This window comes from Saccostrea cucullata, unplaced genomic scaffold (assembly GCF_032062105.1).
Source record: "Saccostrea cucullata isolate Sc308-1 unplaced genomic scaffold, CSIRO_AGI_Scuc_v1 ctg3576, whole genome shotgun sequence".
Lineage (NCBI taxonomy): Eukaryota > Metazoa > Mollusca > Bivalvia > Ostreida > Ostreidae > Saccostrea > Saccostrea cuccullata.
In genome coordinates, this window is record NW_026932476.1 from 3,761 (window position 1) to 20,818 (window position 17,058).

The 17,058-nt window shown below is 34.8% G+C and overlaps 1 protein-coding gene and 1 long non-coding RNA gene across 3 annotated transcripts; both read right to left on the reverse strand.

Moving 5' to 3' along the window:
- Positions 1-1,550: 1,550 nt before the first annotated feature.
- Positions 1,551-1,940, reverse strand: LOC134235227 (uncharacterized). Its single transcript, XM_062717364.1, has one exon. It carries the CDS (start codon positions 1,938-1,940, stop codon positions 1,551-1,553), a length of 390 nt encoding a protein of 129 aa, XP_062573348.1.
- An 8,389-nt stretch (positions 1,941-10,329) lies between these two features.
- On the reverse strand, positions 10,330-14,864 carry LOC134235229 (uncharacterized). 2 transcript variants are annotated; one of them, XR_009985357.1, is made up of 4 exons: positions 14,291-14,628; positions 12,841-12,901; positions 12,595-12,661; positions 10,330-11,377 (listed from the first exon to the last, which is right to left on the reverse strand). It is a non-coding gene; the product is annotated as an uncharacterized LOC134235229 (long non-coding RNA). The 2 variants fall into 2 exon arrangements; XR_009985358.1 differs by lacking the exon at positions 10,330-11,377 and adding an exon at positions 14,730-14,864 and having other exon boundaries at positions 12,014-12,901; positions 14,291-14,496.
- Positions 14,865-17,058: the final 2,194 nt, after the last annotated feature.

A 17,058-nucleotide genomic window follows, 5' to 3' on the forward strand; every position in this document is an offset into this window, starting at 1 on the left:
CAAGTAAGAATATTACAAAGCTTAACAAGGAGGATATGCATCAGAAGATACAGAAAGTAAAGCAGATCAACAGGACCAGAGGCCATCCAGAAGATGTCATTAACATCTCAACAGATGCCCGTTACAACAGTAACATCATGTTCAGCCGTACGACTCCCGGACAGAATGCCAGTCAAGCCTTCTCATTGGCCGTTGAAACCAACACTGACAGAAAATACATACTTGCCTGTGCTCTGCAAAATAAACTGTGCTGGACAGGTGCATGGCTAAGGGGCAAGGGAATGGAAGTGGATTGTCCAGGTGGCCATCCTGAGTGTACCTCCAATCTACCACGGGCAGCACCATTTTCCGAGTACGAGATGGGGAAGGACATCGGCACACAGCTCGCACTACAAGATGTATTAGTCCGGTATGTTACCACAGACGGCGACGCCCAAGGTGCCAAAGGAGTGGACGAAGCCATGCGAGCTCTACATCCCCTATGGAAAGTAGAGCGTCTTGCTGACCCCGTCCACCTTGGGCAGTCACAGTTCCGTGCCAGCAACCGAGCAGTTTACAGTGATGCAATGTTCCATACAAAGACTAAAGAACAGAAGAAAGAGCTTCAGAGGGTGTTCAGCAATGACCTAAAGTCAAGATGTGCTTTGATAGTTAAAGAACTGTTTACAAGATTTAACAGCGACTTGCAGAAAATGAGTGATTTCTTACCTAAAGTCCTTGAGGCCACTGTCCTCTGTTACACTGGTGACTGTTCAATGTGTGCGGCGTACTCGCTTGTGTGTGATGGTGGGTGCGTTTCCAACTGGTGGAACTTCAGCCGCAATTTGGCAGTTTATAAGATCACCACCCTGCAAATGAGTGAAAATGACATTAAAATTGTGACAGAAATCCTTAAAATGAAACTGAGTGTAGAAGCCATCAACGCCATGAAGCTGCTGACTGACACAAATGCCAATGAATCTTACCATCGCAGTGCCAGTTGCAACATGCCCAAGAACATTAAGTTCTCTCGAACAATGGAGGGTCGTCTTCATTCCATGATACACAGACGGAACAACTTACCTGGTACTTCGACGAGACTGAAATGCGAATCTGCTGGAATACAGTACTCGGAACAGGGAAAGCGACAACTACACAGACTAGACCAGAAGTTCCTCTACAATCAAGCCTATCACAGAAAAGAGAGAGTAAAGAGTAGAAGAAACAGACAGCTGGCAAGGAAAATGGCAGAGCATCACCAGTACCGCGAGGAACAAAGAGGAACTTCAGATTACCGTAAAGGTCAACTTGACTTCAACTCACCTGCTGCCCGTGATCACCCATATCACAAGAATGGAGGATTACGATACCATCTAAGGCCACGTCATGGAAGAGAGTGACTCGCTATGAACTTTGTAAAATAATAAGTTACATGAAAATGACATTAATAATTACCTTTTAACTTTTTCATTGACAATTACTTACTAACTAACTTTGTGAGGAGTGATGCATGCCTCTCCCATCTTCAGCGGTGTAACATAATAATAAATGTGATAAACTTACCTAGATTGTTAATCATCATTCATACGCAGCTCAAGGCGACAGGGTGGATATGGCGGTGGGTGTCCCAGACAGGTGCCCCCGGATTTGCAGGTCTGTCGCTGGTTGTTGACGCCCTGCGGCTCCAGAACAATATGTTCTGGAACAACACACAGCGTGTTGTGGCATAAGTGAGATGCAACAACTGATGCATCCAACTCATGGTAACGATGATGTAACATGACACTGAGTCTATGCACATGCATCGTCTGCCACCTGTTCTTTATCGGATGCTTGTAGCACACAACACCATACTTGTTGTTGCTGCTTCTAGCCCCCGTCCAAATGCGACACTGACCGTTCAATCCAGGGGCAGCGCCCGAGTTTACCTTGATAGCATACTTTCTAAAGAAGGCCTCCATGGTCAAAGTGAAGTCTGCAGACGACAAATCAGTAGACAGAGGTCAAAACTTACGTCATCTATATCACGACGCACCTCATTTGCATAAATTAGGTCAAACACCTTACATAAAGATACCTACCCCCCCCCCCCTTTTTTCATACTTTTCAACCCATTTTCCCCCAAAATTAATAAAATTGTCTAAATTTTGTCATAATTAATCATTATCAGTCCAATATTATACAAAAATGGTGGTATAGTTGCTTAACGTGAGTTTTGACCTTTGACCTGATAGGACACAGACTACCAATTATTTTGCTATATATTCCTTTATAACCTAAAAATTAATTTAAAAAAATTCAACGGCTCAACTCACCTGAAATTCGGCACAGAGCTAGAACCATTCAAGTCCAAAAATATTTCCAAATCTCAGAAAAATCCATCGCACCCAAGTCTTTCTATGGAACGGCAAGTAACACCTACCCTGCATATTTTCATTTCCCTTTGAGAAACAGGTAAACAATGGCCTCTTCACCCCCTTCCTACTACGCACCTAATAGCAAAATTCCCATTATTCTAAATTTTATATTTTTTTTCAGACCCTCTCCTTACCATCTATGCCCTTAAATAACCCCATTTCACCCCATTTATACCCCAAAGAATTTTTTAGAAAAAACCTCTATTTTTAAACTGGAACTCTTTGCGTGGTCAATGAAACAGGGGTAAAATTAGTAGCCTGTAACCTAATTACGAATACACGGAACGAATTCTATCGTTAAACCGGGTCCGTAGGACAATATCATTTTAACGATAGAACATTCTATCTAGGCTGTGACATACCTGTATTTCTCTCCTTTTCTGTGTCTGTTTGTCGGTAACAAGCATGATGCAGATGTCAGATACATTTTTTTGTGTAAGTAAACAAAATTGCGAGATTCATTTTAGTATTATTTTAAGAAAAGGAGGTCTTTGTTTATTTTTAAGACGTGCTTATTGATATCTGCAATTTACTGAACTTGTGCATAAATTTACATCAGAAAGGGAGTATACAATCATTTAATCCTACATGTATCGCTTCAAGTGAGCATCAACTTTTTGTTCTTTATGTTTTCTTCATGCTTTGAGCAATAAAATATTAGTGTTATAATTTTATTTAATAATATGATTTCTTTTTGCTCAGTTTTTTAATTAATGTAGAGCTACTTACAATGTAATACTTGTTGATGGTAATTCTTTGAGATATTGTGAATTAAGAAATGAAGTCCGCGTTTTCGTGAATGTTGCAGAATAACCTCCGAGGTCGAGAAATGTTGTTTGAAATATAAAAGCCGAGGCGTTAGCCGAGGCGTTTATATTTCAAACAACATTTCGAGACCGAGGAGGTTATTCTGCATCATTCACGACAACAAGGACTTTATTTCTATTCTACCAAGGGCGATAATACGGCCGATTGTTTCCTCTATAGAGAAACGAATTAGGTCACCATGTCTCGATTACACTGGTCTATTTAACACCAGAGAGAAATTTTGTTGACTTACCAATATATGGAATGCAGACGATTTGAGCTTTCGTTGCATTAAAAATAGTCTTTTTAAATTACAAATTTGTTCGTAATATGTATTGATCAGTTAAAATGAATATACAAAAACAAAATCATGTTCTTGTTTTACTGCTAAAATCACGTTGTTTAATGTATAGGGAGGTCCGTGGAATAGCCCCGCTTAGCTATAAAAACCGACATTCATCAGCAACTTGATGCAATTTACAGTGTTTATACTGCAAAAGACGACACATCGATGCGGTCTAAACAAGTATTTCATTCTACAGCCAAACATGCATTTGAATCGTTCAGATTTGATACGTGTTTCTGATCTGATAATTTTTTGATGACGTTCGTGATTTATTGGAGAATAATGTCCGGCGGCTTCCTTTGAAGTTTTCAATAACCGTGGTAGAATATGTATTAAACTATTAATCTAGCATATATAAAGGGCTTTTACCAATAAATAAAGGGCTTTTACCAATAAACTGTACTACAAAACTACGATAACCTTATATAGTTTGTTATTACATTTTGAGGACAAATGGCCAGCCAGTGAAGAGGAAATGAGTTGTCCTGATGGAGAGCCAATAAGATACAAACCAACGTTGGTCCAAAAATTGTGTTTGCCTCATATTGAAAAAATAAGTGGCCCATCAATGGCTGAATGATATCCGTTCGTTGGTCCAACAATAAGCCAACAAGTTGGTTTGATTAAGGGCCGATGAGCAAATTACCGTTGGCCCAACATTAATTGCTTACAATGGCCCAACTGTACAAAAGTGACGTTTGCCCAACAATGAAAGAATACATTGGCCCAACAGTGGTCCAATATTAACTGTTACATTGGCCCAACAATAAGCCAACAAGTTGGTTTGATTAAGGGCCGATGAGCAAATTACCGTTGGCCCAACATTAATTGCTTACAATGGCCCAACTGTACAAAAGTGACGTTTGCCCAACAATGAAAGAATACATTGGCCCAACAGTGGTCCAATATTAACTGTTACATTGGCCCAACAATAAGCCAACAAGTTGGTTTGATTAAGGGCCGATGAGCAAATTACCGTTGGCCCAACATTAATTGCTTACAATGGCCCAACTGTACAAAAATGACGTTTGCCCAATATTGAAAGAATAAATTGGCCCAACAGTGGCCCAATATTAACTGTTACATTGGCCCAACAATAAGCCCACAAGTTGGATTGATTAAGGGCCGATGAGCAAATTACCGATGGCCCAATGTTGAATGCAAACGGTGGCCCAACATAAGGAGCATTGTTGGCCCAACAAAGGTCCAACAGCATCCTGCTATCTGGGACTGCAACCAAAAGTAAACGATTTTAGTCTTTCTCTTTGAACATGTTGAAGTGTTTATACACACTCTTTTTATTGCAGACTTAAATATGCATGGGTTATCTTCAGTTTTAAAAAAAAATAAAAGAAGTCCATAAATGTTTTAAATGCAACACCGAAATATTTTATTTTTCTATATATTACATGATATTAGTAAAAATCGGAATTTTGTCGCCTTTACCCCTCCCCCCTCCCCCTTTCCTCCTCCCACTACCCCTTTTTCCACGTAAAACAACGTCGCGTGTAAGAGAAAAATAAAGCATGGCGAGAAAATTATTTCATAATGTAAGAATTATTTATTTTTTTTAGAAACTAATACGGTATTGCAATCGTTTGTTGGTCTTATGTAAACCCATTGCGACCTATAAAATACGAAGTTGGATAGAATAAATCCAAATTTTGTGTTTTGACATGCCCCCTTTTCACTGCAATAAAGGCTACCTCCAATTTTCTTTTCATTTTTTATAAGAAGAATGAAAATTGCATAATATATGTGAAAAACAAAGAATTTCATCATGTATTTTTTTTTATTTGTAAATTTCTTTGTTTATTGAAGAGTTTTAGTATGTAATTGTGTATAAAAACACGACAAATGGTCCATATCTTGACAGTGCCCCCATTTGACTACAATAAAGGCAAGGTAACAAAATTTCATTCTAATTTTTCTAAGCATAAAACATACAAATATATTTCCAAAAATAAAAATTTTTTATCATTCCGTTTTCGTAATTTTCAACTAGATCGGGCCTCGTTAAAGATAATGTGACCTTGACTTTTTCAAGTGACCATAGTTCAGGGTCATGGTACACCCTCATATTATGATCAAACTTTGTGCCAGATATGAGCATTCAATGCTTTTTCTTGTTATGGACCAACCATGCTGATGATGTGACCTTGATCTTGGTCAAATTAAATGACCTTAAATCAAGGTTATGTCAAACCTGATTTGTGTGTATTACATGTATGACATATGTTCTGTCCTGTGGAGCGCAGTTAAATTTTGACCACTTTTAATACATACATCAGGAGCTGACAAATAGATTTTTAAGGCACTTGCCCAAGGGCAAACTTGTACATGGTCAAAATTCACTTGCCCTACCTGAATTTTTGTCTGCCTACCATTAACTTATACTGTATTTATAAATATTTCAAAAAAGAGAAAGACAAATACTGAGTAGAATATTGGCATACATATTGATTTTATTTTTGATAATTGATTAAGTCACTTGCCCACAGGCAAGTGGTTGATAATTAAAATTTCACTTGCCCAACCCTAAAATTCACTAACCCCAGGTGTCGGGCAATGGGATTTGTCATCCGCTACATGTAACTGATTTTTATTATTCCCTGGCTGCAGTCTTACTCTTCAGTTGAGTGATGTAGCCCCTCGGGGCCTCTTTTTGGACAAGAGTTTGCATTTACTGGCAGGTCCAGATTAATTCTTTTGCAGTTTTCTGAGGGGTCTATTGATTATTGTGAAGGTGCATTATATTTATCTGAAAAATCTTCTTGGTATTGCTCTTCTGTATTTAGCAGATAAATGAAGTTTATATATGAGTAGTTTAACGATGAACAAGGATCTCTCTTACCAACTTAATTGTGAATATTTTGTCCCCTGAGTCAGGGGTTGATGGCGGTGGCTATTAAATAAATGGTGGTAATGCATTATTTTTTTTTTAAATCTTTTCTGACTCCCTTGGTTTTCAGTGGAAAAACTTCATGATAATTATGAGAAATGATTTTGAATTATTTTAATTGAAATTCATATCCCTGGGGTAAGTGGTTTATGGTTGAAGGGTGAGACTCGTTTGTTTTCAGTACAGTCGTTTGGCCAGTTCCGGATTTTGGCCAGTTCCGAATAATTAGTAATTTAAAGACTGATAATTAATAAATTCAACGGTGTAAAAATAAATTGATTTCTATGGTAAGAAGGCTTATCTATGAGTGTTTGAATTATGTGAAGTTTTAATTTTTTGCCCTCAGTTTGGTTTCGTTATCGTACTTGAATCATTTGGCTACTTTTACAATGCAACAAATCTGAATCACCGCGACGCGTAAGTCTGCAGAAAAACCTCTGTAGATGCATAAATTTTTCACATAAAACAACGTTCCACTCCTGGTATCAAAAGTAAGTTTGATATGTACTCTAATATATACTAAAAATTTGTCAAAAATAAATATTTAGAACACTGGAAGATATCGAAATATTTTCGTGTTCTTATTTTACCAGTTCCGAATACCCATTTTAAACACTATTATAAATTCACTCTTCGATGTTTTTTTCATTGTAAACGTGACTTATTATACCCCCGCTTGAAAAACAGGAAGAAGGGGTATAAAGTAATGGGATGTTTGTCCATCCAACCGTCTGTACGTCCGTCCGTCCGTCTAGCTGTACGTCCGTCTGTCTGATATATGCTCTGGTGTATCCATTTCTTATCCGCAACCCCTCTTCTACCACTGAATAAAGTTTAATGACGCTTCACAGAATTTAATGAGTCTTTGACAGAATCTTTGTTTAACAGTGCCAAAGTGCACCTATTTTATTTTTGGATCTGGTACATAATTTGGGCTCCCTGAAAAAAACATAGATACTGCCATTCTTTGTAATATTGAAAGGTATATCCATCTCTTATACGCAATTCCTCCTATACAACTGAATAAGATTTAATAATACTTTCACGTATTCTTTATTGCATTGTGACATTGTGACCTTTTATTTTACTTTTTGATCTGACATTTATTTCGGGTAAAACATGGAGTTTGTCTTAAATAATCATAAAGGAGGCGTGGGGTATCATTAAAATGAGCTCAGTGCCCACAGTACCTCTAGTTTCTCTTCAACCTTTGGAAATACATATAATTTATTGGTAAGCAATTAATTTAACTTTTCTTAGGCATGCCAATGGATAACGTCTGGGACGTGTATTTGTTAATTTAGGGTTGAATTGAATAAGAATCTCTAGGGTATCCGGAACCCGTCGGGTTATTCGTAACTGGTAAAATGGACACCTATGGTAAGTTGCGAAATAAATTTTTTTGAGGGAAGTCTGAACTTTTATGAAACAATATTTAATTCCACAAGTCATCGAACTACCTTGACAAAACACTTGGATTTTGATATAATTCCTAGTATATTTATAGCACCGTCGAATCGGTTTCTTATTCGGAACTGGCCAAATAACTGTATAAAGTGTAATACTGTATACTAGAAATTCATCATCATGATCATCATTATCATCATCAACATCATTATAATCCTCATCATCATCATCATGCAGTATTATTGAGGAAACAGACAAGCATACATACTAAAGGCATGGTTATGATCATGATGAGCAAGGGTGCATTTTCCAAAATTATAGATATTTTAGACCCTATCTAAATTAATTTCATACCAGATTTTTAAATTTTGAACCCTTTAGTCAATCTATTTCTTTCAAAAGAGTCACCCGTGTGGCCCATTATGGTTAGAGCGTCTGCTTTAGAGTAGTTGGATAATGAGTTGATCCTTATGTCACAGGTTAGAATCCCACTGTGGGACAGGTTCTTAGGATGAGACAGTATAAACTGAGGTCCCGTATGTGTCACAGTAGGTGCTGGCACGAAAAAGATCCCTCCCTGCTAAATGGCCCTTCAGAGTGCCAAGTATAGGACAAAATTTGTAGCTCTCCATCAGCGCATGGCGGTGTCGACTCCATATGAGTGAAAAATTCGCAAGAGGGATGTTATTAAAATAACATTCAATCAATCAATCTTCCAAAAGAAGTTGTTTCCCTTTACTATTGCTGAACATAATAATAGATGAATTAAAATGGGACAAAGATACTGTACTTTTATTCATTAAATGATACAGTTAATACCATGAAAATGGAATTTAACAATGTTAAACATAACTATGACTGCTATATTTCAGTGAATGTGGATGGAATCCATTCTGGTAACAGTTCCCCGACTTCACACCATCTGTGTTAGGAAGGGACAATATTAAGCCACCAACGGAATCCAGGAAATTTGGGAGCAACACCTCCCTAATGTAGATTTTCCAAAGGGTTTGGAAAAGTTTTGGAATTCCAAGGAATTCCAATCATTTCTATACCAAACTTGAAAAGTGTGTCTGGAAGTTTTTGGAATATTTTGGAATTTGAAAAAAAAATTGGACTTAGACATTTTTTGGTTTGGAAAGTAGTGGAATTCTTTGGAAAAAATGATAAAATGAGAAACTTAGCCATTTTCTGCGCTGGAAAAATGTGGCAAATTACTTAGATTTTTTAACTGTCGAATAATAGTACAATAACATCGGGCTCGAAGTCGGGCTCGATGAACAATTAATTTAAACAACACGCCGAAATTCAAAAATATCGAATGCCATGTTGATGTTGCACAGAAGGAAAGTTGGAAAGAGGGTGTCTAGAACAGGGGAATCATGTTTAGCTTTGGATGGAAGAAGATGAAGACATTTTGATACCTGGTAGGTACAATATTGTACAGTATTTTATGTGTCCTTGAATGAAGAACGCTTCTGCTACTGTTCATTAGTCTGGACACCACACATAAACTGCCCGATGGTGAAATCGTTAATTCACTATTTCAATTTTGTAATAATTTAAGATCATCATGATTTAAACTCGAATTTCCTCGTTTGGGATCGAACTGATTTAAAGCATTAAGTACAGCTATTTGTAAGAACCAGGCAGGGGGTGATTCATGACCAATTCAGATTTTTACAAAATTTTAATATGTTGCTTCATGGACCAAGGGAACATCATTGGACAACATAATTTTTTTGGCCAGCCTTTGTTGCCATGGAAACAATGCACCATGTAAATGCACATGGCAACCAAGCAAAAAATTGAAAAAAATGTGAATTTAGCTATTATTGAACACAGGAACAGAGCTTTTTTGATGATAGTACCATAAATAAATCTTTTTTTCCTGAGAAGTACATACAAAATGATAAATGATTACCATAAGGATAAAATTATATAGGATTTATTAAAGGTACTGAATTTCAATTTAACATAGGTCATTTCATAAAATTCACTTTTCACAATATTTCTTCAAATCCAACATGTTTTAGAAGCATATTAAGAAAAAGGCCCGCATGTTGAAGAAATCTGATAACATGGGATAGAAAGAGCATATTCTTGATTTTAATAAAATTAAATAAAACCCATGGGTTTTTAAAAAATATTCTGTTACCATGGCAACGAAATGTCACAAAAATTCATTTTTCACAATAATAACCGTTTTTAGGAGCATAGTAAGAAAAATTCCCACATGTTAAAGAAATCTGATTATGTGGAATAGAAAGAGCACTTTCTTAATTTCAATAAAATTAAATTAAACCCATGGGTTTTTAAATAATATTCTGTTACCATGGTAACAAAATGTCAAAAAAATTCATTTTTCACAATAATATCCATTTTTAAGAGCACAGTTAGAGAAAATCCCACATGTTATAGAAAACTGAAAGCATGGGATAGAAAGACCACATTCTGAATTCTAATAAAACAAAACAAAACAAAACCTATGGGTTTGTCAAAAATATTCTGTAACCATGGCAACAGAATATCACAAAAATTCATTTTTCAAGAAAGTACCAAAATACATCATTTTCAGAGTATGTTGTGGAAAAAATACCAAAAAAATGATAATATAAGATAGAACCTTGCAAATATTAGATAAAACCAGTGGATTTCTCATAAATTTTTGTATCCATGGTAACAAATTCTTCTGGAAATGCTTTTTTAAATAAATTGTCTTTACAAAATCTCCATAAAATACAAAATAATTATTGACTAACATACATCTATTATTTTCACAGTTTATTGTAAATGCATGAAAATATATATTTTTTAAATATGCTTTTGTGATTTGTATCTGGTTACCATGACAACATCTCCAAAAATATTGTATTTGCCTATACAATTTAGCCAATGTGATTAGCTTGTATGAAGAAAACTGTACGAGTGGCCATTAGCTAAAATATTGAAAGACACAACATTTTTTTTGTACCTTACTTATTTTAAACAAATATTTGGTTTCTGTGGTAACTGTGATTAACCATTTATGAGACATGATCTAAATATTTCAATTGTATTTTTAAAGCAATTTTTGAAAAGTCATCTGTAAATGTACTTTTTGCTGAAATATATAGTTTACAGTAAAGAAATCTTGAAAAAATGTCAATATAACATTATAAAGTGTATCAAATGTCAAAAAATCCATGTTCTTGACTAGATAGGCAAACAAAAATTCAAAATTTTATGTTGAAGGGGTGTAATATTCAATGTCCTTGGGTGTATCCTGGTCTTGGTTTCAATAAAACCCCTTTTACATTTGGAGGAGCTTAAAAATCAATATCCTTTGTTTCTTGTCTGGATTTCTTTCAAATAGTTTTAAACTGACAGTGTCTTTATTAGATTTTTTTGGCCATCATTTAGAAATGTGCTGTTGAGATTATCTGTATCAACTGTACAGATACATCTATGTGTCCTGGCTGCTAAGTAGGTGCTCCAGCTAATTTCCTCTGATATAATGCATGTGGTTCATTCATCAATCTGGAAAAAATATAATTCAAAATTTGAACTTTGTTAATGAAAACAGGCATTCCATAAAGCAATTTTTTTCTTGTTGCTGTTGAAGGAGGAGAGTAGCTGAGGTTCATTTTCTCTATGATCATGATCATGAATACAAGAAGGCCATGGTCCATAACACTCACCAGAGTAACTGGTCATGCTGTTTAGATATGCTGCATTTTATAAATTTAATTTCTAACTTTCTACTGATTTTAGTTTCCAATATTCAAAGAAACATTTGTATGGATTGAACAAAATAATGAAAATGACACTGTGTTACATTTACAATAATACATCTTTTACTCCTATTTGGCTTCCACATACATGTAACTGCAGTAAAAATTGTTTAGTACATACACGGACATTGTGAATTCACAGATATAGTGAAGTCTTCTTGGATCCCCAACTATATAAATATTACAAATTAAAAATATGGATATAACAAATTATGGATATAGTGAAGTACTTTTACAGGTCCTAGTTTGTTATAACCGAGTTGTACTGTACATATATGTGTAGATAAATGATTTAACAAGAGACCCAGGGCCACATCACTCACCGAGTTTTTCCCTACAAGTTTGAACTTTAATTGTGGCCCCACCCTATACCTGAGGGGGGTGTCATGATTTGAACAAATCTACACTACGAGAAAATGCTTCCATATGTATATATAACTTACTGGCTTTTCTTTTCTTTAGAAGATTATTTCTATTATAGGATTGTTTCTCTATATTCTTATGTAAAACTTTGATTGGCCTTTGTGGTCCCACCCTATCCCCGGGATCATGATTTGATCAAACTTGAATCTACATCACCTGAAAATGCTTTCATATAAATATTACCAATCAAGGCTTGCTGTATCCGAGAAGAAGATTTTAAAATATTTTTTTTTATATATCCCTATGTTAAAAACTTAAACTTTGATCATCCATTGTGGCCCCGTCCTACACCTGGGGTTCATGATTTCAAAAATTTGAATCTACACAACCCGACAATGGTTACCACATAAGTTTCATATTTCCTGGGCCATTGGTTCTTGAGAAGATATCATTAATGCTATTACCGGGGTAATTTTGTAATTCTCTCCCCTTGAAGAATGACAATGACAGACAAAAGACAAACTTTGATCAGAAAAGATCACTTGAGCCTTCGACCCAGGTGAGCTAAAAAATTCAGAGAATCAAGATCAGAAGAAATACCTGTTTCAAAGTCTCTGAATGGCAGTGTTCACTATAATTCAGCCATTAGTCAGAAGGTCCTTGATTGCTAAACGAAAAGGAATGTTCTTAAATAATGATAATTTAAGAAAACTGCAAGTTGTCAACACAAAATACTGAATTATCTAATGATACATAATTAATATAAAGTATATATAACACTAACGTTAGTTGAATTGATAATCTTTTCTTGGTGACGGTTGTCCTCAATTTTTAAATTTACATTACCTCAGCTGTGCAGGTGTTGTCAAAGGGGATTTTGAAATTCAGAACAAGGCTCAGATTGCATCTAAAATGATAACAAATCATGAAATTCATCATATGACAAGAGAATGCATACATTTATATAACAATTTAGCTTTTGAATTATTGATAATAAATTTTTATTTACCTTCCCCCCTCCCCATGTACTAGTGATATCATCATGAATTCATACTATTAGTTATAAATTGAAAAAGAGTTTTAGTTTTGTTGGATCAAATTTTATTTTTTAAGTTTTAAACCTAAATTAGACAAAAACATTGGCAGAAACCCATGCATATTGTATGTGCTCTCATATTTATAAATCTCTCTCTTTCTATGTGTGTATATATTTGCTTGTAGGAAAATTTGGGATGCCCCCCCCCCACCCCCATTCGGATAGGGTTTTATGGTTTTTTTCAGATTTTTTGTGGAGGTTAACACCCCCCCCCCCCCCCCCCCTGTTTCAACTGATAAAACCATAACAGTATTTTATTGGTTGTTTTGCTTGTCAATTAAATTTTGTAGGACTCCCCACCCTTATTTATAATTCAAATAAAAGGAATTGCATTTGAAGAATATCATACACATATTGTTTGGAAATATAGAGTTTGAAAGGGCACAATTTTACATTTTGATTAAATGAATAAGAAAAATATTCATATGGTTTTGCCATAACATCTGGGTTTTTTTTTTCAGGGCTTAATTAAATATTCACGATTTTAAGAAGGACCCATTGGCCATTCCGAAAACAGATTTTGAAATCTGACCGCCGGAGACGCACGCATTTTGCCGTGGGCTTACCAATTTGCTCATATCGATGCTCAGCTGGACTTGTTTAATGTCTTTATTAATTCAAATTTATTAATTTGATTAATCGCTTCCAAATCAACTAATGGTATCATGAGCAGTGCAGGATTTGTGATTAAAAGGGGGAAGAGGGGAAAGGGGGGGGGGGGGGGCGTCGCTAACTTTATTCAGGCAAGGGGTCCTGATAGTGATGATCCAAAGTACAGTCATTTGTTAGTCATACCATAGTTTGAATGAAGGGGGTCCAGGGGGCAAAGCCCCAGAAGCTCCTGAGATTTCGTGTGTTTAAGAGTATAAAATTAGGCAAAAAATAGTGGTATTGTACGAAAGTATGGCATTATTAATATAATACTTTCCTACAGCAAAACATGGACACTATTATATTCATATGGGAGGCCAGAGGTATAAATTTGCTCATTGCTCACAGTACCTCTAGTTTCAAAAATCAATTTTACAAAAGACAATTATTTTCTCGGGCTGGTAGATTTTTAGCAGGACTGATAACTTTTACTAGCAGTCAGTCTGTATGTTTGCTGTCAATTTTTCTTGACTTTCCCCTTTTTCAATTTGAATAAAATAGTCAATAGTCTCTTTGTTCAGACAGTAGTCTGTGTTATATATTAAATACCTGATCTAAATATGAGATCCATAGAGGCGCCGAGACATAGAAAAAATTATGCTCCATCCAATCTCTGCTGTGGCTTTCACTGCTTCTAGCTATGACTTCATGTATGCTGAGGTCTTCTTCCAGTCGACTGTGTATATTGCAGCACTAAGGGAGTATCGACGGAAAGGAGAGATACTCATCATACTGTAATCCCCAGCAGCGAGCTACTGTTCAAATTCCAGTACAAAATTAAATGTTTTTTCCCCCAAATTAACTGATTTAAGTAGTTTTGATGTTATTGTTAAATAAGTTAGCCTTTTTCAAAACACTCAAACTCTGTTCTCATTTAGCATGTTTAGGAAATAAATCTTGTTTTTGTCAGATAAAATTAACCAAATTGCAGGCAGTTATTTTTTTTTATCATAGGCTTATATTTTTCTAATAAACATTTTTGACTTACATGCCCCTTGGATGTATAAAAACCGGCAAAACTTCCAAAATGAAGATGAAATCACACACATTTCTTAATCCTCACCTTCTAAACTGAAGAGTTAAATTACACTCTTTCCAACTCCTTTTACTAAAGAGTGCCAAGGGAGATAACTAGAATGTCATGTTTTTACATAATTTAAAATCACAATATCTATTCGTAATTAAAATAACCCATGGGTTATTTAATTGTTTTTTACTCTTTGATACTAGATGTTCAATATCTTATAATTCACATTCAAGGAGAGTGCTGGCCTTCTTAAAAAATCACCTGCACGTACAGACACCTTTCAATGGATATTGTTGACTGTTTCAATATCTATTAAATTAATTTTTTAATCAACTATGCATGAAATCCATTTATAACTGTGATCAAGTATTTAGTTTGATGTATCTTAATGTAAGTATGATAGTTTTTGAAAAATCTATCACTATCATGAATCACTTATTTTCATTTCTGCCTGGTTCTTATAAATAGCTGTACTTAAGATAACATTTACAGAGTATGATGTACAATGTAATAAATTATATATTTTTATGCATGTTCATGGTCATTTTCAGCTCTCATTTTAATTATTTTATAGTTGCTGCATTATAAGTGCCTGAGATGATCACCACAGCGATGGCGTTTTATAACTTGGTGGATGTAGATGCTTAGCCAATCAGTCACTAGGCTTGTGAATATGGTGAGAACTAGCTCAATTTGCTCAAATTATCATTCAAACCAAGTTTATTAATCCATGTCTATTAGCATAAGATTAAAAAAAAATTATTGCAAGTTTGCCATGTAAACAAAATTTAAAGGTTTATATTCTTAACACGCTTAAATTCCTTATTCTAATAATTTAAAACAATGAATTCTGACAGGTAATCTAAACATGCTAACTGCACAGGCATGCATAATTATTTTAGATCAAACATGCTGCAATCATCTACTATGAAGTAACCATCCATTCTACAGGAATCCCTTATAATGCTCACAAAGACAAGAGCTGTATGAAAAAAAAAAACCCCAAAAGGTCAGATTTCTTAATTATTTTCAAATCAATAAAATCATATCTTTTTCAGTATCAGTCAGGCATTGAGCTTGAGCTCTAATCTTTTCTTTTTAGCTCACCTGAACCATTTTAAGGCCTAAGTGAGTTTTTTGATCAGTGTCGGATGTTGTCTGTCATCTATAAACTTTTCACATTTTTATATTTATCAGAATTAATCCTAATTTGAACAAAAAATTGCAAGATAGTGAATTCATATTCTACGGTAAACTGATTTGCCAGGTCGAAAAAACCAATTGTTTTGTATAGTTTTAGTTTATTATTTGTCATATATTTATATGGATATCAATAATGATGCATCTTAATGGTCATCTTTTCTTTCAGAAATTGTGCAAGGAAAGTTTGAAGTGTCTGTGGGAATGATCATCATCCAACTTTCTGAGCCTTCGTACTGAAAGTGAATGCGTTTGTGACACCAATTATATCTGTCAACCCTATAACATAACCATTTACTAATTTCATGGGATATCAGTGAGGAAGTGATTCTCTAGCAAACACGTTGGAAGTTTTGGATCTTCATTAATTGGGATCTTTGGCACGTATGTTGGGGGAAAATACTTGAGCATCTGTTGATTTTATGGGATCTTTGTATCAATATAGTTTTGTAGTACATATTTTTTTGCATTTAATACATGTGTTTGTCACTCTAGTCATTAACTCTGTACCAGTACATAAGCCACTGGCAGTTCATTGTAAATGTATACTCTGTTGAGGTTTCGATGACCTCTCCAATTCCATGTCCAATGTCATTTAATAAAACAAACTTCTTATTTTAGAAAATGCAGACTGGAGTATACTAAATACATGTATATCTTAACATGATTATCATTAATTTAATCAAGGTGATTCTCCAGTAATCATATTCTTCTCCGGATATTTTTGTAAATAACCTTTGTTGTAAAATACTTCCAGTGAGAATACATTTAAAAAGTGTGCTTATATTGTACATCTGAGATTATATGTAATATTTGTCTTAAAAAAAACATTGTAAAACAATGAATTTTTTATTTTGAAAATATAGATTTGATCTATGAAAAATTATGATGTTATCAATTTTTTTTTTGTAATTATTTGGCACTTATTACTTCAGTTTTCATTGTACACGTATTTGGAATTTGGAATCCTGGAATTCCATGGATTTCCATGGAATTCCTTAGATTTACAAACATCCTGGAATTCCATGGATTTCCTCCGCAAATTTCCATTCTGGCATTGTTCCGCTCTTTTCCAGGCTAGATTAAAAAT

Coding starts and splice junctions, on each gene's coding strand:
- LOC134235227 (XM_062717364.1), bottom strand. CDS start 1,940: ATGGAGGCCTTCTTTAGAAAGTATGCTATCAAGGTAAACTCGGGCGCT.